The sequence below is a fragment of the Aricia agestis genome, chromosome 13, assembly GCF_905147365.1.
Source record: "Aricia agestis chromosome 13, ilAriAges1.1, whole genome shotgun sequence".
NCBI classification, from domain to species: domain Eukaryota; kingdom Metazoa; phylum Arthropoda; class Insecta; order Lepidoptera; family Lycaenidae; genus Aricia; species Aricia agestis.
In genome coordinates, this window is record NC_056418.1 from 11,705,473 (window position 1) to 11,729,522 (window position 24,050).

At 32.9% G+C, this 24,050-nt stretch overlaps 1 protein-coding gene across 2 annotated transcripts in view; it reads right to left on the bottom strand.

Annotated features, from left to right (window-relative positions):
• Positions 1-21,230, bottom strand: part of LOC121733052 (serine-enriched protein) — a 34,384-nt gene extending 13,154 nt beyond the window's left edge. For both annotated transcript variants that reach the window (XM_042123151.1, XM_042123150.1), the window contains exons 1-2: positions 21,125-21,230; positions 12,697-12,890 (exon numbers count right to left, since the gene is read on the bottom strand). In XM_042123151.1, the coding sequence (XP_041979085.1) occupies positions 12,697-12,884 (188 nt within the window). In that variant the 5' untranslated portion in view covers positions 12,885-12,890; positions 21,125-21,230. The remainder of the gene's footprint in view (positions 1-12,696; positions 12,891-21,124) is intronic.
• Between the last annotated feature and the right edge of the window lie 2,820 nt (positions 21,231-24,050).

Sequence of the window (24,050 nt, forward strand, 5' to 3'; positions counted from 1 at the left end):
TAATCTTTCGGTTTTGCGAGGTACAAACGATAAAAGTTGCAAAATTTGACTCCGAGTTTTATAGCAAGTTATTCGAAAATTCGTCAAGACCAATCGAATCTCTGACGTTATTACTATATGAAAAATCGTTTGTACCTCAAATTGTTTTGTGTAAGTATGAAGTGAATAATATCTTCTTTTGTAATCTTTCGGTTTTGGCGAGGTACAAACGATAAAAGTTGCAAAATTTGACTCCGAGTTTTATAGTAAGTTATTCCAAAATTCGTCAAGACCAATCGAATCTCTGACGTTATTACTATATGAAAAATCGTTTGTACCTCAAATTGTTTTGTGTAAATATGAAGTGAATAATATCTTCTTTTGAAATCTTTCGGTTTTGGCGAGGTACAAACGATAAAAGTTGCAAAATTTGACTCCGAGTTTTATAGTAAGATATTCGAAAATTCGTCAAGACCAATCGAATCTCTGACGTTGTTACTATATGAAAAATCGTTTGTGCCTCAAATTTTTTTTTGGCAATATAAAGTGAATAGTATTTTCTTTTATAATCTTTCGGTTTTTGCGAGGTACATACGATAAAAGTTGCAAAATTTGACTCCGAGTTTTATAGTAAGTTATTCGAAAATTCGTCACGACCGATCGAATCTCTGACGTTGTTACTATATGAAAAATCGTTTGTACCTCAAATTTTTTTGTGTAAATATGAAGTGAATAGTATCTTCTTTTATAATCTTTCGGCTTTGGCGAGGTACAAACGATAAAAGTTGCAAAATATGACTCCGAGATTTATAGTAAGATATTCGAAAATTCGTCAAGACCGATCGAATCTCTGACGTTGTTACTATATGATAAATCGTTTGTACCTCAAATTTTTTTGTGTAAATATGAATTTAATAATATCTTCTTTTGTAATCTTTCGGTTTTGGCGAGGTACAAACGATAAAAGTTGCAAAATTTGACTCCGAGTTTTATAGTAAGATATTCGAAAATTCTTCAAGACCGATCGAATCTCTGACGTTGTTACTATATGAAAAATCGTTTGTTTCTCAAATTTTTTTGTTTAAATATGAAGTAAATAGTATCTTCTTTTATAATCTTTCGGTTTTGGCGAGGTACAAACGACAAAAGTTGCAAAATATGACTCTTAGTTTTATAGTAAGATATTGGAAAATTCGTCAAGACCGATCGAATCTCTGACGTTGTTACTATATGAAAAATCGTAATTTTTTAGTGTAAATATGAAGTGAATAGTATCTTCTTTTATAATCTTTCGGTTTTGGCGAGGTACAAACGACAAAAGTTGCAAAATATGACTCTTAGTTTTATAGTGAGATATTCGAAAATTCGTCAAGACCAATCGAATCTCTGACGTTGTTACTATATGAAAAATCGTTTGTGCCTCAAATTTTTTTTTGGCAATATGAAGTGAATAGTATTTTCTTTTATAATATTTCGGTTTTGGCGAGGTACAAACGATAGAAAATGCAAAATATGACTCCGAGTTTTATAGTAAGATATTCGAAAATTCGTCAAGACCGATCGAATCTCTGACGTTGTTACTATATGAAAAATCGTTTGTACCTCAAATTTTATAGTGTCAATATGAAGTGAATAGTATCTTCTTTTATAATCTTTCGGTTTTGGCGAGGTACAAACGACAAAAGTTGCAAAATATGACTCTTAGTTTTATAGTAAGATATTGGAAAATTCGTCAAGACCGATCGAATCTCTGACGTTGTTACTATATGAAAAATCATAATTTTTTAGTGTAAATATGAAGTAAATAGTATCTTCTTTTATAATCTTTCGGTTTTGGCGAGGTACAAACGATAAAAGTTGCAAAATATGACTCCGAGTTTTATAGTAAGATATTCGAAAATTCGTCAAGACCGATCGAATCTCTGACGTTGTTACTATATGAAAAATCGTATTTTTTTTATGTAAATATGAAGTGAATAGTATCTTCTTTTATAATCTTTCGGTTTTGCGAGGTACAAACGATAAAAGTTGCAAAATTTGACTCCGAGTTTTATAGTAAGTTATTCGAAAATTCGTCAAGACCAATCGAATCTCTGACGTTATTACTATATGAAAAATCGTTTGTACCTCTAATTGTTTTGTGTAAATATGAAGTGAATAATATCTTCTTTTGTAATCTTTCGGTTTTGGCGAGGTACAAACGATAAAAGTTGCAAAATTTGACTCCGAGTTTTATAGTAAGTTATTCGAAAATTCGTCAAGACCAATCGAATCTCTGACGTTATTACTATATGAAAAATCGTTTGTACCTCAAATTGTTTTGTGTAAATATGAAGTGAATAATATCTTCTTTTGAAATCTTTCGGTTTTGGCGAGGTACAAACGATAAAAGTTGCAAAATTTGACTCCGAGTTTTATAGTAAGTTATTCGAAAATTCGTCAAGACCAATCGAATCTCTGACGTTATTACTATATGAAAAATCGTTTGTACCTCAAATTGTTTTGTGTAAATATGAAGTGAATAATATCTTCTTTTGAAATCTTTCGGTTTTGGCGAGGTACAAACGACAAAAGTTGCAAAATATGACTCTTAGTTTTATAGTAAGATATTGGAAAATTCGTCAAGACCGATCGAATCTCTGACGTTGTTACTATATGAAAAATCGTAATTTTTTAGTGTAAATATGAAGTGAATAGTATCTTCTTTTATAATCTTTCGGTTTTGGCGAGGTACAAACGATAGAAAATGCAGAATATGACTCCGAGTTTTATAGTAAGATATTCGAAAATTCGTCACGACCGATCGAATCTCTGACGTTGTTACTATATGTAAAATCGTTTGTACCTCAAATTTTTTAGTGTCAATATGAAGTGAATAGTATCTTTTTTTATAATCTTTCGGTTTTGGCGAGGTACAAAGGACAAAAGTTGCAAAATATGACTCTTAGTTTTATAGTAAGATATTGGAAAATTCGTCAAGACCGATCGAATCTCTGACGTTGTTACTATATGAAAAATCGTAATTTTTTAGTGTAAATATGAAGTAAATAGTATCTTCTTTTATTATCTTTCGGTTTTGGTGAGGTACAAATGATAAAAGTTGCAAAATATGACTCCGAGTTTTATAGTAAGATATTCGAAAATTCGTCAAGACCGATCGAATCTCTGACGTTGTTACTATATGAAAAATCGTATTTTTTTTATGTAAATATGAAGTGAATAGTATCTTCTTTTATAATCTTTCGGTTTTGCGAGGTACAAACGATAAAAGTTGCAAAATTTGACTCCGAGTTTTATAGTAAGTTATTCGAAAATTCGTCAAGACCGATCGAATCTCTGACGTTGTTACTATATGAAAAATCGTAATTTTTTTATGTAAATATGAAGTGAATAATATCTTCTTTTGTAATCTTTTGGTTTTGGCGAGGTACAAACGATAGAAGTTGCAAAATATGACTCCGAGTTTTATAGTAAGATATTCGAAAATTCGTCAAGACCGATCGAATCTCTGACGTTGTTACTATATGAAAAATCGTAATTTTTTTATGTAAATATGAAGTGAATAATATCTTCTTTTGTAATCTTTCGGTTTTGGCGAGGTACAAACGACAAAAGTTGCAAAATATGACTCTTAGTTTTATAGTAAGATATTGGAAAATTCGTCAAGACCGATCGAATCTCTGACGTTGTTACTATATGAAAAATCGTAATTTTTTAGTGTAAATATGAAGTAAATAGTATCTTCTTTTATAATCTTTCAGTTTTGGCGAGGTACAAACGATAAAAGTTGCAAAATATGACTCCGAGTTTTATAGTAAGATATTCGAAAATTCGTCAAGACCGATCGAATCTCTGACGTTGTTACTATATGAAAAATCGTAATTTTTTTATGTAAATATGAAGTGAATAATATCTTCTTTTGTAATCTTTCGGTTTTGGCGAGGTACAAACGATAGAAGTTGCAAAATATGACTCCGAGTTTTATAGTAAGATATTCGAAAATTCGTCAAGACCAATCGAATCTCTGACGTTGTTACTATATGAAAAATCGTTTGTGCCTCAAATTTTTTTTGGCAATATGAAGTGAATAGTATCTTCTTTTATAATCTTTTGGTTTTGGCGAGGTACAAACGACAAAAGTTGCAAAATATGACTCTGAGTTTTATAGTAAGATATTCGAAAATTCGTCAAGACCGATCGAATCTCCGACGTTGTTACTATATGAAAATCGTTTGTACCTCAAATTTTTTTAAGTAAATATAAATTGAATAGTATCTTCTTTTATAATCTTTCAGCTTTGGCGAGGTACAAACGATAAAAGTTGCAAAATATGACTCCGAGTTTTATAGTAAGATATTCAAAAATTCGTCAAGACCGATCGAATCTCTGACGTTGTTACTATATGAAAAATCGTTTGTACCTCAAAATTTTTTATATAAGTATGAAGTGAATAATATCTTCTTTTATAACCTTTCGGTTTTGGCGAGGTACAAACGATAAAAGTTGCAAAATTTGACTCCGAGTTTTATAGTAAGATATTCGAAAATTCGTCACGACCGATCGAATCTCTGACGTTGTTACTATATGAAAAATCGTTTGTACCTCAAATTTTTTTGTGTAAATATGAAGTGAATAGTATCTTCTTTTATAATCTTTTGGTTTTGGCGAGGTACAAACGATAAAAGTTGCAAAATATGACTCCGAGATTTATAGTAAGATATTCGAAAATTCGTCAAGACCGATCGAATCTCTGACGTTGTTACTATATGATTAATCGTTTGTACCTCAAATTTTTTTGTGTAAATATGAATTTAATAATATCTTCTTTTGTAATCTTTCAGTTTTGGCGAGGTACAAACGATAAAAGTTGCAAAATTTGACTCCGAGTTTTATAGTAAGATATTCGAAAATTCTTCAAGACCGATCGAATCTCTGACGTTGTTACTATATGAAAAATCGTTTGTACCTCAAATTTTTTTGTTTAAATATGAAGTAAATAGTATCTTCTTTTATAATCTTTCGGTTTTGGCGAGGTACAAACGACAAAAGTTGCAAAATATGACTCTTAGTTTTATAGTAAGATATTGGAAAATTCGTCAAGACCGATCGAATCTCTGACGTTGTTACTATATGAAAAATCGTAATTTTTTAGTGTAAATATGAAGTGAATAGTATCTTCTTTTATAATCTTTCGGTTTTGGCGAGGTACAAACGACAAAAGTTGCAAAATATGACTCTTAGTTTTATAGTAAGATATTTGAAAATTCTTCAAGACCGATCGAATCTCTGACGTCGTTACTATATGAAAAATCGTTTGTACCTCAAATTTTTTTGTTTAAATATGAAGTGAATAGTATCTTCTTTTATAATCTTTCGGTTTTGGCGAGGTACAAACGATAGAAAATGCAGAATATGACTCCGAGTTTTATAGTAAGATATTCGAAAATTCGTCACGACCGATCGAATCTCTGACGTTGTTACTATATGTAAAATCGTTTGCACCTCAAAATTTTTTATATAAGTATGAAGTGAATAATATCTTCTTTTATAACCTTTCGGTTTTGGCGAGGTACAAACGATAAAAGTTTAAAATTTGACTCCGAGTTTTATAGTAAGATATTCGAAAATTCGTCACGACCGATCGAATCTCTGACGTTGTTACTATATGATAAATCGTTTGTACCTCAAATTTTTTTGTGTAAATATGAATTTAATAATATTTTCTTTTGTAATCTTTCGGTTTTGGCGAGGTACAAACGATAAAAGTTGCAAAATTTGACTCCGAGTTTTATAGTAAGATATTCGAAAATTCTTCAAGACCGATCGAATCTCTGACGTTGTTACTATATGAAAAATCGTTTGTACCTCAAATTTTTTGTGTAAATATAAATTGAATAGTATCTTCTTTTATAATCTTTCAGCTTTGGCGAGGTACAAACGATAAAAGTTGCAAAATATGGCTCCGAGTTTTATAGTAAGATATTCAAAAATTCGTCAAGACCGATCGAATCTCTGACGTTGTTACTATATGAAAAATCGTTTGTACCTCTAATTTTTTTGTGTAAGTATGAAGTGAATAGTATCTTCTTTTATAATCTTTCGGTTTTGGCGAGGTACAAACGATAAAAGTTGCAAAATATGACTCCGAGTTTTATAGTAAGATATTCGAAAATTCGTCACGACCGATCGAATCTCTGACGTTGTTACTATATGTAAAATCGTTTGCACCTCAAAATTTTTTATATAAGTATGAAGTGAATAATATCTTCTTTTATAACCTTTCGGTTTTGGCGAGGTACAAACGATAAAAGTTTAAAATTTGACTCCGAGTTTTATAGTAAGATATTCGAAAATTCGTCACGACCGATCGAATGTCTGACGTTGTTACTATATGAAAATTTTTTTGTGTAAATATGAAGTGAATAGTATCTTCTTTTATAATCTTTCGGCTTTGGCGAGGTACAAACGATAAAAGTTGCAAAATATGACTCCGAGATTTATAGTAAGATATTCGAAAATTCGTCAAGACCGATCGAATGTCTGACGTTGTTACTTTATGATAAATCGTTTGTACCTCAAATTTTTTTGTGTAAATATGAATTTAATAATATTTTCTTTTGTAATCTTTCGGTTTTGGCGAGGTACAAACGATAAAAGTTGCAAAATTTGACTCCGAGTTTTATAGTAAGATATTCGAAAATTCTTCAAGACCGATCGAATCTCTGACGTTGTTACTATATGAAAAATCGTTTGTACCTCAAATTTTTTTGTTTAAATATGAAGTGAATAGTATCTTCTTTTATAATCTTTCGGTTTAGGCGAGGTACAAACGATAGAAAATGCAAAATATGACTCCGAGTTTTATAGTAAGATATTCGAAAATTCGTCAAGACCGATCGAATCTCTGACGTTGTTACTATATGAAAAACCGTTTGTACCTCAAATTTTTTAGTGTAAATATGAAGTGAATAGTATCTTCTTTAATAATTTTTCTGTTTTGGCGAGGTACAAACGACAAAAGTTGCAAAATTTGACTCCGAGTTTTATAGTAAGATATTCGAAAATTCGTCAAGACCGATCGAATTTCTGTCGTTGTTGTCTCAAAAAATTTTGTGTGAATTTAAAGTGAATAGTATCTTCTTTTATAATCTTTCTGTTTTGGCGAGGTACAAACGACAAAAAAACTGCAAAATATAACTCCGACTTTTATAGTAAGATATTGGAAAATTCGTCAAGACCGAACGAATCTACCTCAAAAAATAACTTCTTTTACACATTTGAACTGCTTTATATACTTTCTTTCCTTCTACTCCATACAAAGCCTTATTTTTAGGGAAAAAAATTTTTTTTGTTTTTTTTTCGTAAAATCAAAAAAAAAATAACTTTAAAAACGGGTACAATCCGGTACAAACGATACTCTTCCAGATGGCATCATTAAAATTCCGGTATCTTTATGTCGGTTGCTAAGCAAATTTTACCACCCCCCCCATTTCTACCCTATTGAGGTACAAACGATTTTAATTGCGGTACAATCGGGTACACTCCGGGTACAATCGAATGACATATATAAAAATCATTTACCTTGAACTTGGTTGCTAACTTCACATAGGTCGTGCCACTGGTGGCCCGCGTGCCATTGGTTCGCCATCCATCCCGGTCTTATAAATAACGAACATTTCATTCCATAATATTATGTTTTATTTCACGAAATTATATTATATTCGTATTTCGCAACTTCCAAATTCGGCTGATGAGACAAATTGTATGTATTTATAGACAAATAGAAAATAAATAGCCATGATAATAATGTTAGGGGGACGAAAAAATTAAAAAAAACTTCCAAATTCGATGCTACAACTAACAATAACAGCGTGCAATGAAGTTCAATGAAATACTAAAATGAACGAATTTCAATAGCTCCAATACGTCATGTTAAACTAAAATTGAGTAAAAAGTGGCAATATTGCGCCAATATTGTTTGCAAAGAGTAATTAAGGCTTCGCAAACATGGCTGCGAGGCAGGATAACAGTTTTGGAATTTCGAACAATGCACGTCGATTTTTTAATTTTGCAATGAATGCTATACACTTCATAACAATATTCCTTTGATAAAAATGGAGTGGCAAAAAACAACAGTTTGTTCTGTTATTGTGTTTTAACTTTTTTATTTAATTGGACCGAGAAGAAGGCTTTGTAATGTTCTTATTTTAAAATAAAGTCTTGTTTTTGTGATATTTCAAGTAGCTGTTTCATAATAATATTTTGTGTTGTCACATTTTAAAAACCTATTAATTAAAGTGCTTTTAAATTAATGTTTTTAAAAATTAAGAAAATGTATATAGGTACTTAAACTATTTTATGCAAAAGACAGTAATACCATCCATCTATCCTTAACAAACACTTTGAGGTCAATATTTTCCATCAAGGAATCCATTATTTATAGAATACAAACAAAGTAAGCGGTAAACTGCAAACACCAGTAAAAGGCAGCCATTTTGAAAACCCTTTTCGCCTCACCGAGGGCCCTTTAAATTTTTAGCATAGATTCATGTCTTCACACAAGCGAGCTCCTCAAACATTTTAGAATGGGATATTTACCCGGCAAAGTTACTTCGCTTTTGAAGACATCATTCCAATCAAGGCTAATTGTGTACGAAAATATATATATATTTTTAAAAACCTCTATACCAAAGCTTCTATATTAACTCAGGTTTTATATTCGTCTTAATTACTTTGAGTTTTATATTATTTTGGTAAGGAGACACAGAAAGAAATTTTATCGCCAGAGTAAGAGAGTTCTTTATCATTAGCTTTGTCCGCACTGTGCCTTTTTCTGTTCGTCAAGGGCATGCGTTATAGCGCAGTCAACAGCGAACGTGTGGCATGCCCGCGACGCATGCCCTCTGACCGTATCCAAAACTTCAAAAATGACAATATTGGCGTTGCGTTTCTTGACGCATTCAATTATTGAATGCGCCAATATGAAAGTTGATGACGAAAATTGAAGATGAAAGTGCACAGTGTGGACATAGCTATTATCCTTTTAAGAGTGTTTTAAATTTAAAAAAAAACTCAAATAATTGACTCATTACTTGGTTATTGGTATTGAATTTTGACATTACTTTTTATTTTCTTGATAGATTATCTGCAATAAAGTTACTAATAGTTAGTGATCGTAGTCAATGATTAACTTGAACGATCAAATCAATTTATTCCAGTCATAGAGTTTGGTTGTTAACCACCCGTCACAAATGAGTGGGTCTCACATAATCCCAAATTTACCATCGATTGAAATCTAATATTTGGACTCTATCGGCCTCCGTTAATTAAAACAGCGTTTAATCTGACATTTTAATTAAATTCACAGTTTAGTCTTGCCTATTTCAAGAATGTTTAAAGAAATAAACATATTCGCTTTGATAATTTCTAATCTTGTAAAATAAATGTAATCGTTGTAAATGGAACAAATTACTCGAAATATTTTACAACTTTTTTTGAACCTCATTAATTGATGTATTTTTGTAAGGGAGACAGTGCTTTGATTGGTGGGTGATTCAAAGAAATAAAAAACATAATATTCAGTTTATTGACTAGTTTATGAACTAAATAAAATTAATATGGATATTGCATAAGACGTATGCGTCTTATGCAATATCCATATTAATTTTATTTATAAGAGGAACAGTGTGTTTGTTTGCATCGAACATGCTCTAAACGCTTCAACCTTGTAAAAGGACCTAGCAAAAGGACACTACTTTCTTTATTGGAAAATGTACAGTTTCTGTAGAATTTTATTTTCGCAATCTACCCGCGGAAAGCATCTAGTTTATAGTAAGAGGGCGACTAAACTAGAAAATAAGACATCGTCCTTCTCTCTTCACACTCACGCCCGTCTTTCATATGCCAGGTGAAAAAGGACGACGCGGAATCATCGCCAAGTTAGTTTTTTTAATAACTCGACAAACATACAACATTTTAAATATCTGCCAGGTCAGTGTCTCAATGATAGAATTTTATACAATGTAATAAAATATTAACTTACTTAAATGCACGGTCATGACTCATGACAATATAATATGAAAAATTCGTGAAAATTAGATGCATCTTTATGATTTTTTCTAAAAAAATTTAAGATATCGTGTTTTTCGCTCAGATGAAATTCTTGGAAATATAATTTATTATCTGTGTTAAGAAAATGAAACAATTCGGGAATTATTTTCAAGTACAAAAATCAATTATAAAATTGACAATTTTGGGTTAGTCGCCCCTTAATTTTCTCACGAACATGATTACAAAGTAATAAGAAGCATATAATAATACGGCGTATACCTCTTGTTATAGTATACTTCTTTTATAACTTTTAATTAACTTCCTAATTATCTCGTAAGAAATGTGGCAGCCATTTTCCTGGACGGAAATTGCTATGTAGCTCACAAGTATCTGCTTATAGAGAGATTAGGCCGGATTTACTAACCAGACACTTTGAGAGTATTTTTTCTTGCGTCTACTACACATTGGTAAAATAACGTGGATATTCCATTAGCATCATCAACAATATTATTATTGTACTTTCACTTAATATTGAATCTATTAAAAATAAATATTATTATAAACATACGAGTAAGTATTATTGTAAAAAAAAATGTAATATTTTGTTATCATTTTAACCCCATGTCAAAGTTGACTTCAACTTTGACATGGGATGACGAGAATCTGAAAATTCTGCATTGTCACGTTGTGCATCACCAATTTCTTAAAACATTGTCCTTTGCAAAATATCATGCCTATCATAAAAATGTGAACGAGTTTTTAGTACCTAACCTTTAACCACAAAAAGTTCGTATTTTATGCCCCTAGCCCCACCTTGAGTGACAGTCATAAACGGGTAGTCGGGGCCACAAAAATATCTAACTAATAAATTCCAAACTTTTTCTAATGCACGTGCGATTTTGGTGATGGCATGATGATCTACTACAATATATTGTACAAAGGTGTAACAAAACTAAGTAATAATACTTAAGGGTGTATATTATGGATCCTCTATAAAGAGTTCGATGTGAAAAAAAACTGAAAATTAACTATTGTTTTTACTTTAGTATGGAAAAATTCATGACGCTTGGGCCCATACAAATCACAGAAAAATGTGCTCTTTGCCATCGCTACTTTCACAGTGAACTCTATAGCACATACACACCTTAAAATATTATTACTTTGTTTTGTTACACCTTGTATAACCCTACTAATTTACGAAGGGATATTTATATGTTACCTCTTTAAGCGTAAGCCTCTTTAAGGCTGAACCGATTCAAATTAAATTTGGTATAGATATATTACAGGTTTGCACGCTGTAAGCTAATTTAGCTACTTAGCAACTTCGTCGCATTAAAAACGTCATGCAGTATTTTGGCAATGCGCGCCACCACGGCAAGTGCGCCATCTTTTTTTTTTTAAATCTTATTTATTTTATAAGCCTTACATCCTGAAGATTAAGTCGGCTTAAGAGTTACATTTTACAATTACATTATAACACTTACTTTAGGACATTAGGGTTAACATATTATGATTATTGACTATTTTTATAGTATTCAAATCTTAGGCTCAGAGAATGTATAATAAAATTTAAAAGATTGTTACTGTGTTTGTCAGTGAACTCTAAGGCTAAGATTCGATAGAACAAAAAGAGGAGGTCCGCCGAAGAACACCCACTGTCTCTTAAAAATACCAACCTCGGTTGTTCGTTGATTCTACATTCTAGAATTAAGTATAGAAGGTCCTCCTCCTTCTGACATATTGAGCAGTAGGGATCGTCTCTTTTTTTCATAATGTAATTAAATTTATTAAGCGGGACGTGGTATGTTCGAGTTCGGAAACAAATAGTCAATTCCTTTCGTTTCAAGTGTCGTGAAAAAAAACCAAGGGACGCGCGGTGGTTGGTCTACAATGGATTTATACCAAATACGTAGTGTGTAGTTGTGTGTGTACCAAAGTGCGTAGTCTTTAATTTGTATGTTTTCTAAGTCATCGATGATAATAGCTTGATCCTTTTTTGGGAACATGGTAGTTTGTGTCACAGTAGCGTAACTCGGGGTGGTGTTAAACGCTGGAGAGCTCATTTTGTTCCTGTAGTCAGAAACCGTTGTGAATAGGTTATAGCCTGTAGGTTCTCACTTATTGATGAAAACAATCCGATTCCATCTCGTGGCACTCACGGGTAAAAACTCGTAGAAATATAGTTCACAATATTATATCGCTCGCAATACACGGCCGATGTCGGTAATAGGTTAACGCGGTGTCTGAAGTGCGCCATCTTCTTATATATAAAATTCTCGTGTCACAATGTTAGGTACCGTACTCCTCCGAAACGGGTGTACTGATTTTATCAAATTTTATATGCGTATTCAGTAGGTATGTTTGAGAATCGACTACTGGCTACTTTTTATATTGATAAGTGCATTTGTTGAATAAATAATAGTAAATTATTACGACTCGAGACTGACGGCGACCATTGTTTGTGCGACGGGATAGCGATGGACGTTGCCATGGTGCCATACTTATTTAGTCACTTCAATAAAATAATATTAGCGAAATATTTTATATGGAAAAACAACATTTGCCAGGACAGATAAATGCTATAATTCCATACTGCTGATTGGAAATTTCCAATCAGCAGTATGGGGTGGCGTGCTTTGTCACACTATTACAGTTAAAGTTTCCTACCTGCTCCTAGACGCCAGCACCGCCTTAACAGCGCACACCGGCTCCCTCGTGTCACCAACCAGGAACGTGACGTCACAGAGTTCCGGCATGCTCGCCAGGAACTTCATGTCGTCCGCCAGTCCGGCCTTGTTGTCGAATATGTTGAAGTCCGGTTCCGCCTCCATCGCCGCTAGCGCCCCACTTCGCATTGACGACTGGAAATTGAGGAATGTTAGATAAAGCAATGAGGCAAAAAAAATATATAGGGTGTAACAAAACTAAGTGATAACACTTTAAGAGGCAAGAAAAGTTATATTATAAGGATGTAACAAAAATATTTTAGGGCCTGTATGTGTTCTCTGTAGAAAGTTCACTGTGAAAGTGGCAGCGCTGAAATATCTTTTTTTTTATTTGTATGGGCAAGCGCCCCAGCGCTAAGAGTTCAGCACTGCTTCTTTTACAGTGAACTCTATACACCAGGACTCATACACACCCTAAAGTATTATCACTTAGGGCCTGTTTCACCACTTCCTGATAAGTGACGAATAGGTTATCCAACAATTAACTTGACAGATCAAGTATGGAGAATATAATAATAATAATAATAATAATCTTTATTTAAAACTTTTAGTATCTGTTACAATGTGTAGTTATAATATGACCTAGAAGTACAATACAGTTGTATATGAACTTACGAAGACAATAAATAACAGATTTTACACATATTATATAACTTTGGCGCCTGCACTAGGCTGAGCCTGTCCTGCAGATCACCATATAGTTTAGTTAAGATTTAAATTAAAAAAACAGGTATAATATTTGAAAAACAAATAAAAGAGCCTCTGGCTACTCATTAAAGATTTTAAATTTTAAGTTTTAAGTGCGCGCTGTGTGTGTGTGTGTGTGTGTGTGTGTGTGTGTATGTGTGTGTTGTCTATCTATATATCTCTCGTAGCAATTGTTCTTTTTCTTGATAATCTAGAGTTTTGAGCCAGTTTTTAACTTTTCTCTTTACTTCTATTAATGAACTATCTTCTAGGACGCATTTTCGTTTTACAATATTGTATATAAATGGGTGTAAATATGGACTAAGTCGTCTTGAAAAACTAGAGTTAGTTTGTGGTAGAGAAAGATCAAAGAACTTGTGTATTCACAACTTTTTTGACAGATTCTCCATACATTAGGCTATAGCCTATTCGGCACTTTATCAGACAGTGGTGAAACAGGCTCTGAGTTTTGTTACATTCTGTATAATGTTGCTTGTAGTCAGTTTTGATTGTTCATGGTTATGACGGTCCGGTGGCGGATAACCTTTAGATTGTGCAAGCAAGTAGTGCTATCATGCACAAAAATATTATAAATACACCTATTTATGAGCTAGCGAAAGATAGTAATTGTCTTCTTACTAAGCGATAGCTGTTCAGTGGAGGAGTTCATACTAGCACCTCAAAATAAAATTGGGAGCAATAATTATTTATGTTCTATAAATATTTTAAATTAAAAACATACTAACTTATATTCACTAAAATAAAACTTTTATGCATTTTTTAATTTGACTTAATTTTTTGTTATTTAAAAACTTAAGCGTTTTTAGTTTTAAGATATTTTTTAAATCATTCTAGTAACTTTAAGATTCTAATTCTAATTCACTAAAAGTACAAGTCACTAAATTCTTTAAAGCTAAAAGCTCAGCGCAATTTTAAAATTTGATAATTTAAATGGAAAGCTCACCAATCTCACAAAAGCTACTGAAATTTTAAAAGCTTCTCAACTTTTATGAAAGATAAAGATATAATGCGAACGTGTTTTTTATTCATGTGGTACGAAATAAGGCTAGCAGTATTCATAATTATTATATTAAATCAGCATTGTTTTGTGAGGCAAAAACTAAATTATAGTTAACAATATTTTGTATTACTAAAAGTTCTACATGATATATTAAATATAATAAGTAGCATAAATTATTAATAATTGTACTTACTTCATCTAAATTAAAATTATTATACCTTTATTTTGTATCATTATAAGTATCATAATATTTTTAGGCAGTAATTTTTTATACTTACTTCATCTAAACTAAAATGTCTAGTTATCGTTATATCCAGTTTATCCATTTTGTATTTATTTTATATTTAAGCCGAAAAACACAACCACTTTGTACAGCGTGTACGAACAAACTGTTACTCTGACTAACGGAGACAGGCTTTCAAAGTGGCGTGTGGTCCAAGTTAGTTGAAATAGCGTTTTATACTAAATATTAAAAGTATAGTTTCATACTATACTTTCAAGCATTTCTAAATTTTTATCTTTAATAAGCATAGTTTATTTATTTTGTAAGTTAGTTCTAAAGGAAAGAAAGCTTTATGAGAAAAAGAAGCAAATTTATATAATCTCTTATTTTATATTATTAAATTTGAATAAAGCTATTAGATTATATTTGTCTACTTTCTAAATTATATCAATAGTTTTTAGTCGTAATATTATAATCTCTAAAGTCTGCTATCATGCGTAACTCAGGCTATTTGCTTACAATTTGTCGTGCGCCAACGGCCTAGTTATATTTCGCAGCCGAAGCAAATTTCTAATAGAAGTTAATCTAATAAGCTCATTTCAGCAGCTAAATTAAGCACCGCTACACTATTTTAATACGTACCGCAGCTGTGTGCATTTTTATTATTTATAAATCATATTTTATAATCCATTATCACCTGTGGACTCCAAATGAAATATTCTGAAAACATATTTTAGTTGTAGACATGACATTTTTGGATAATAAGAAAAAGATTTAGTCGAATCGTTAATAGCTACATTGATATATAAGTCGTAAGGCAAGCTACGTGCTACCAACATGATAGCGTAGCAGGCTACGAGCTAGCAACATGATAGCGTAGCAGGCTACGAGCTACCAACATTATAGCGTAGCAGGCTACGAGCTAGCAACAGGGTTTTGTAGCAGGCTACGAGCTACCAACATGATAGCGTAGCAGGCTACGAGCTACCAACATGATAGCGTAGCAGGCTACGAGCTACCAAGATGATATCGTAGCAGGCTACCAGCTAGCAACATGATAGCGTACCAGGCTACGAGCTACCAAGATTATAGCGTAGCAAGCTACCAGCTAGCAACATGATAGCGTAGCAGGCTACGAGCTACCAAGATTATAGCGTAGCAGGCTACGAGCTACCAACATGATAGAGTTGCAAGCTACGAGCTACCAACATGATAGCGTAGCAGGCTACGAGTTTACAACATGATAGCGTAGCAGGCTACAAGCTACCAACATGACAGCGGAGCAGGCCACGAGCTACCAACATGATAGCGTAGCAGGCTACGAGCTACCAACATGATAGCGTAGCAGGCTACGAGTTTACAACATGATAGCGTAGCAGGCTACGAGTTTACAACATGATAGCGTAGCAGGCTACAAGCTACCAACATGATAGCGTAGCAGGCCACGAGCTACCAACATGATAGCGTAGCAGGCTACGAGTTTACAACATGATAGCATAGCAGGCTACGAGTTTACAACATGATAGCGTAGCAGGCTACAAGCTACCAACATGATAGCGTAGCAGGCCACGAGCTACCAACATGATAGCGTAGCAGGCTACGAGTTTACAACATGATAGCGTAGCAGGCTACAAGCTACCAACATGATAGCGTAGCAGGCCACGAGCTACCAACATGACAACGTAGCAGGCTACGAGCTACCAACATGATAGCGTAGCAAGCTACGAGCTACCAACATGATAGCGTAGCAGGCTACGAGCTACCAACATGATAGCGTAGCAAGCTACGAGCTACCAACATGATAGCGTAGCAAGCTACGAGCGTAGCGATGCTACGCAACATCACGTTGCGTAGCATCGCTACGCTGTACGCATACGTGAATAAATCATTTATTTCGATGACTTAATTTTGTAAAATTATATTATTAAATAAATTGTTTTTGATAGAATCAGCATAGTTGACAGTTATTTTTGCTGATATGATTCAATAGACAATCATTTTACCTGATTGTGATATTTAGATTTTCATATATTATATTCTAGTTCGACGACCTCTGTGGCTCAGTTGATGGGCTGTTGGTAGCTCAAGCCGGGGATCGCGGGTTCGAATCCCGCCGAGGGAACAAAAAGTTTTCAAAGTGGATGTGTATTAAATATGTGTATCATAATATTATAATAAAAATCTTAAATATAAATGTAATATGTATAGTATAAAAGTATTAAATATATTTCCGTTGTCTGGTACCCGTAACACAAGTTCTTCAGGTACTTAACACGGGGCCAGACTGACATGGTATGAAACGTCCATAGATATTCATTTATTTATTAATCTTATGTTGCCTTTTTTTTAATCGTTGGGGAAATGCAATTACGCATCCCCGGCGGTCTGGGGATGGCCACCGGGATATGTAGGACTCCCCAGGGCGGCGAGGGCCGCACCCGGGCATACCCACTAGAACCCCAACTAGAACTTTCCGCTTTAGGCAGAGCCACGGGATACGCGGGAAACACAACCGCGAATCTTATGTTGCCTAGTCTGAAAAGTTTGTTAAATATTATTCAAAAACAAAATTAATCAAAGAAACTAAATTGAAATTATAATAAGGCTTCAAATATACAACTGGGGACCGCTGCCTGTTGTGGCGTACTTCAAAGGAACGAAGTTTTAATGAAATTCCGGTGCACATAAAACTACTTTCAGTTCTCAATTATCCACATTGCTAAGCTAATTTAAGTTTTATCATCAGGTGATAGAGTTTGTTTCCACATAACTAGATAAGAGATAAAATATTATTCTAAGAGATATTCATATGAAATATGCCTAGTATGAAAAAATATAATATAATTTAAAAAATATTTTTTTTCTACAATCACATGTTTAGGGAACGTGAAGGAAATATAGGGATTCGTAGCACAAAATATGAAATAGATAATAGAGCACAAGTTTTCTTTATACAAGAGAACGTGCAGTACCTATATTATATGACATTTAAAACGAAATAAATATTTGCAACGCCATTTACGGCCGTTCCCAATATTTTATCTATCTCAGGTTATGCCCTACTAGAGATTGGAATAGCTCTGACATTAGAGACATATATTTTATGTCAATTCAATGTTAGCTGCGATCGGTCGTATGTCAAACCAGAGATAGATTGAATATTGGGAACGGCCGGTATAGTACAGACTATGATAGATCGAATCCAAAATAGACTTGACTGTTTTGAATTATGACGGACTTAACCCACTATATTCAATGTCAGTCCAATATTGAACTTGTGACCCAAATTTTCAATAAAGTTTTACTAGCTAAGAGCCGAGCTTTGTGAGGGCTTGCGTCGTCACACCTTGACTGACTGATGATAAGATATATAAATAAAAATTACTATATTAAAGCACAAATCAATAGACGTGATAGTTTTTCCGTAAAGTGTGCCACAAAATGTACCGGTTGTGGAATATACTAGGACTCGCTTCGCTCGCCCTGATTACTCCCATTTTTTTACCGACTTTAAAAAAGGAGGTTATCAATTCGACGCGTATGTATGTAATATTATCAGAACTGCCCAGTTTTTATATATGTTTATCTATAGTAGCTTCTGAACAAATGTGCCAAATCTTAAAAGTGTATGTATGTATGTTTTTATGTTTGTGCACGTATATCTCCGAAACTAGAAGTCCGATTTGAGTGATTTATTTTTTGTTATACTAGGTATTGTTCAACTTAGGGAAGAAGAAATTTTCATCTAAATCGGTTCAGTAGTTTTTGAGATAGGGAATTTTAATTCTTAATTACGTACAATCTGCAGTCGGTTTTATCTTTTTTAAAATACTATTATTTACAAAATATGCGTAAGTATGTCTGTCTGTTACCGGTTGATTAAGATGTGTTTTTGATACTATAAAATTGACACGAGATAGTATTTGCGTCAAAATATACGGTTCCCATGGAATGAGCAAAGTACTTTTCAAAAATATTTTATTTTATTTTATTAAATTCGGAAAACTTACGGCTACATACAAATATAAACAGAAGAACACATACATGAAGGCCAATTAAAAGTTTTCACGTATCTATCTATATAATTATATATCACGTAGAAAATCTAACAAGAAATATAAAGTCGGTAGTTTATTATACACAAAATATGTACAAACATCGAATAACTAGGTATATAATTAACAAAATATGTTCGAAGTCAAATTCTTTTGAATTCTGAAACATTTGAATTTGAATGTTTATTTCAAAACAAAAAGTTCCTAAAATAAACCATTTTAACGACAAAAGCGTTAAATATATTAACATTAAATATCAAAGACGTCGTTGTCCTTTTAGATCCTAGAACAAAAGGCTATAAAAGATCACTTAAACAATATAATCTGCAAAGGACGCAAATAAAAATCCTTTCAAGGAGACCTTAAGCCTCATTTACACGGTAAAAGCATGCAACAAAGTACATAATAACCGTGAAGTGAGAAACCCTGAGATAAGTGGACGATAAGATTTTATTTCAGGAAAATGATGAAGATAAAGGAAAACCTAAGTAATGACGCCATCGAGTATAGCGTATACTTATACTTTACGTACCTACCATACGTATAAGTCTTTCACAATAAGAATAATAAAAACTAAGGAAACGTAACTCCCATAAGCTTTGTCCACACTGTGCCTTTTTCTGTTCGTCAAGGGCATGCGTTATACGCAGTCAACAGCATAGCTAATAGCTATGTCCACACTATGCGCTTTCATCTTCAATCTTCTTTCATCCAACTTTCGTTCGTTCGTTCGTTCGTTGACGCATTCAATAACTGAATGCGTCAACGAACGCAACCCAACATTGTCATTTTTGAAGTTTTAGATACGGTCAGAGGGCAAGCGTCGCGGGCATGCCTCACGTTCGCTGTTGACTGCACTATAACGCATGCCCTTGACGAACAGAAAAAGGCACAGTGTGGACAAAGCTAATCTTCAACCGTTTTGAATTTGGTTCCTTTTCGCACACTAATTTATGGCAATAGCAACGAAACACCACTCCAATGTTTATGTGGAAAAGTTGGTCTTGTTTTTACATCTTTCGATATATTATATTTATTATTTATACGTGGGAGAGCCATGCTTCGGCATGAATAGGCCGGCTCGACCGGAGAAATACCACGTTCTCACAGAAAACCGGCGTGAAACAGCGCTTGCGCTGTGTTTCGCCGAGTGAGTGAGTTTACCGGAGGCCCAATTCCCTTCCCTACCCTCCCCTATTACCCTATTCCCTCTTAAAAGGCCGGCAACGCACCTGCAGCTCTTCTGATGCTGCGAGCGTCCCCATGGGCGACGGAAGTTGCTTTCCATCAGGTGACCCGTTTGCTCGTTTGCCCCCTTCTTTCATAAAAAAAAAATATTATCACTTCAGTTCTTTCTCTCTCCCTCTGTGTGTTTCTATGTTTAAAGTTAGATTAAGCCCAGCATAGACAAAAACATTTCACTTTGAAAAATTGTACTATCGAGACCAAACATATAAGGCGCCATCTATTGATTGCTCCTACAAACGTGACAGGCCTCAGAGTTCAGACTTGTCACAGTGTCAGATAACCACATCAGTTTTTTAATAACACTGTTCGTTTGTTGGGTGGCGCATGTTAGCTTGTTATTGCAATGATGCAACAAACAATGGTGATTTTATTTATATAGTTTTTTATCAATATTAATAATTATTATTAAAAATATTATAACAAAAATATTACAATATCAGACGTTTTAATTGTTTTTTTTTTTTTCGTTTTAATAAAAACAGTAAATTTATTTAAGCTGAATGCTCAGAAAGCACAGAACACGTTAAAATAATAACGTTAAAAAGCAGACGAAGTAAATTAGTAAACAAAAATAGCTTTATAGAAATACTTAATAAGAATTAGTACTAGTAATCCCAAAAACTATTTTATTTATATCTTATCTTTTTTTAGTTTAAAAAATAGCAAAAGCTTATAATATAATATTAATACTGGTGCTATAATATTATGACGTTTCTTACGTACTATATTATTTGTGACATAATATTTTCCTACAGTACAATTTGAAGCCCTCCCTTCGTATGTAGGGCATGAGCGTTCGACTGAAAACACAATACTTAATTGGCATTATTGATTTTTTGTGAAAACGCCTATCAGTAACTTGAATTTGAAACATTCTAAATAATAATTTTAAACTTAAATTGAACTAATAAAACAATCAAGATATTAGATAAAATAGATAAAAGATAAGGTGGGGAAAAAGTATTACAAATTCAAAAGTTTTTTTTTAACTAATCAGATCTTTGGATGCGAGCTCCGACGAAGTTTGCAATAATTCTGTCTTTCTCAAACGACGTTTTCCACCTACGCAAATTCGTCTAGCCTACCGCCCACATACTTTCATTTTAAAATCCCTCTATGTAAACATGGTACATACCTGTTGATTGCACTATCACCACAAAACTAGCACTGAGTTGACATTCTCGTAGTTATCATGTAATATTGAATATTTAGATTATTTGATTGTATATTTAAATGGCTTTATCGAGTATAATACCTTATTTAATTGTATACAATAGAAAGTGAGATTTCAAGAGTAAGGTTTCGTGTACGCATGCGCGGTGCGAACGTCAATACAAGATGGCGTCCAAGGTTGGCTTATTCAATAATGTTTGTGGATGAATGAGACCCGTTTTGATTCAAGCGAATAAAACCTTAGCAATGACACTGGTTTTCGCTTTCGAGCCACTGAATTGAGCTTTACAAACTTTTTTGTAAGGAAAGTTTAAAAACAAATGAATGTATTTTACCTACTTGGTCTGTGGATTGAAGTTATAATTATTTACTTATATATTTTTTACACGGACTTAAAAAAAACTTTTTTACGTCCGTGATTTTTTACTACCACATATTGTTATTAAATTATTAGTAACGTCAATTTTTATTTTGCTACAATACGAAAAACTTTAGCTATCGATTTCAAAAACCCATTTATAAACATAGTAATTTATGATAGTTTTATTATATGATTCGAACTTACACGTAACATTTAGCGATTCCTCTCAATCAATTCAGCAAATGAATTGTCAAAACTGTTAAACTGACAAATGTCAAATTAGTACGAATTACTAGACATGAATTGCAAGCAGACTTGCATTTTGCGATTTTACAAAAATGAATCATAGCATGATTCATGATATGATTCTCCAAAGCGACCATTTTAGCCCCGCAGAACGTATCAAAAATATTACAAAATCGATACAAGTTATCCATATCATATAACTAATCAACTTGTAATTTTTCTTGTAGCAACTATAGCAAAATATAGTAATTTTGAGTGTTTTTGACTTTGAAAATTCTGTATGAGTAGAAAAACCTTTGAATAATTATCAATTGTTGTTTTAATACCTCTCCATGTACTCATATTATTTGAAGGGAATGTAACTAAAAACTATTTAATATTAAATTAAAAATTACATTTACAATAATTATACCTTCTTAAACTGCCCCATAGCTCAGGCATCGCCTTTTTTGGGGGGCCGTTATTAATTGTAAAAATGTTTGTAAATTTTATTATGGTCAATAAAGTATTTTCTATTTCTAATTTTAAAATATATTGATGATACCGTATGATTAAGTTTTTTATGTTTTCCCAATTTTTTTTTTCAATATTCTTTTCATCTAAATCAGGAGACATCTATAAAATTTATGTTGAACTACGAGGAATCTTTGCCTAGGGGCGGGCACATACAGTTTGGTCTCTTCTTTCAGAGACCAAAGCTGCCGAACCTACAAACAAACTGTTGTACTAGTTCGTTAACTCCGAAAACTATAGATGTCGTTAGTGGGGTAGGATTGTTAAGATTTTTTTAAACAAAGGGAAATTTTTGTACTGAAGTTCTTTAAAACATTTTTTTACACAAAAAAAGGAAAATAATTATGTTTATAACTGAAGAAATCAAATGATCAACATTTTTATATTTTGAATTTTCCTAATTTACATTATTCTTTTTATACTTTTGCAGTTTAAAAATATTGTTTTTATCAGCAATAATAATTTCTTAAGTTTCCGCGCGTATTACTCATGATATTAAACAGGTTGAAACACTTACGGATTTGTAAAGCAGCCGAAACGTCGGGATTAATAAAAGTGCTCCGCGCCAAAATCCGTATTTATCAGCAATTCCAAAAAAAGAAATATTTTTTATTTTTAACGTTGTGTAAAATGTAATTTTCCCAAAAATGGTGGCCCCGTGCGAGTTTCTTACGCTGCGCCGCTTCATGTCGCCAGGTTAGTTCCCGAACCGGTACCTAGTAGGTTAATATGTAAGAGACGTTCCAAATACATATTTTGATTGAAATTAATTGAGAAATTAAAATAGTTTTTCACATTTTTTTTTGTTTTCGCATATTTTAGCAAGAGACATTTGACATTTATCCCAAGTGAGCCATTTGATATTTAACTTAAGGCTTACTTTAACCCAGATCTACGGGCATTAGCTTAATTTATTATGAAAAGACTATTTCGCAGAAGTTTTCACTAACTTAGAGTTTTGTTTAATATCTTAACGAGCTGTCTACGAGATCCCGTATTTGACCGAACAATATAAACTCTTACAAAGAGCTTTCCTGCTTTCTATGAAATCATTTAATTATTCATAGTTTCGGAACAAGTCATGTTCTTTTTAGGTTTTGTACAAGATTTTATCAATTACGATTTAAACTTACTACAAACTACTTTTAACGAAACGACAAAGATGATTTGACGTTGATGTCATTGTCATGGGTCACTTGGTCGGTCGGGTGCGAAACATCTTACTCAAAATGCCCCGCATTCCATTTGATGGTAAAAACAATCAAAACGCTCAAAATGCCTCCTATTTTGAGCGTTTTGATCATGGTGTCAAATTTAACTGTCAAATTAGCAATAATATCCAAAGTTCTTGATTACATTATTTTAACAATATGGTAGTTTTAATTTCAGTCACGTGAAATAACCTTACAGGACTGTGAGATCCTGGTTATATAATTGTTACTAGCTATTTGACCGAGCTTTGCTCGGTATTCGATAAAATACGAATAAAATGACATTTTCTAAGAATGATCTAGCTAGATCGATTTATCGCCCCCGAAACCACCTATAAACTCATGAAATTCGTTGGAGCCGATTCCGAGATTCCAATTATATTGATACATTATATACAAGAATTGCTCGTTTAAAGATATAAGATAAATTATATAGTTAATGCCTGAAACCACGTAGCACAGATATTGGTTTATCACGTGAGAACATTAATTTTCGGGGATTAATTTGTCCTTTCCCGGGACTCAAAGTATCATCATACCAATTTTCATCTAACCTG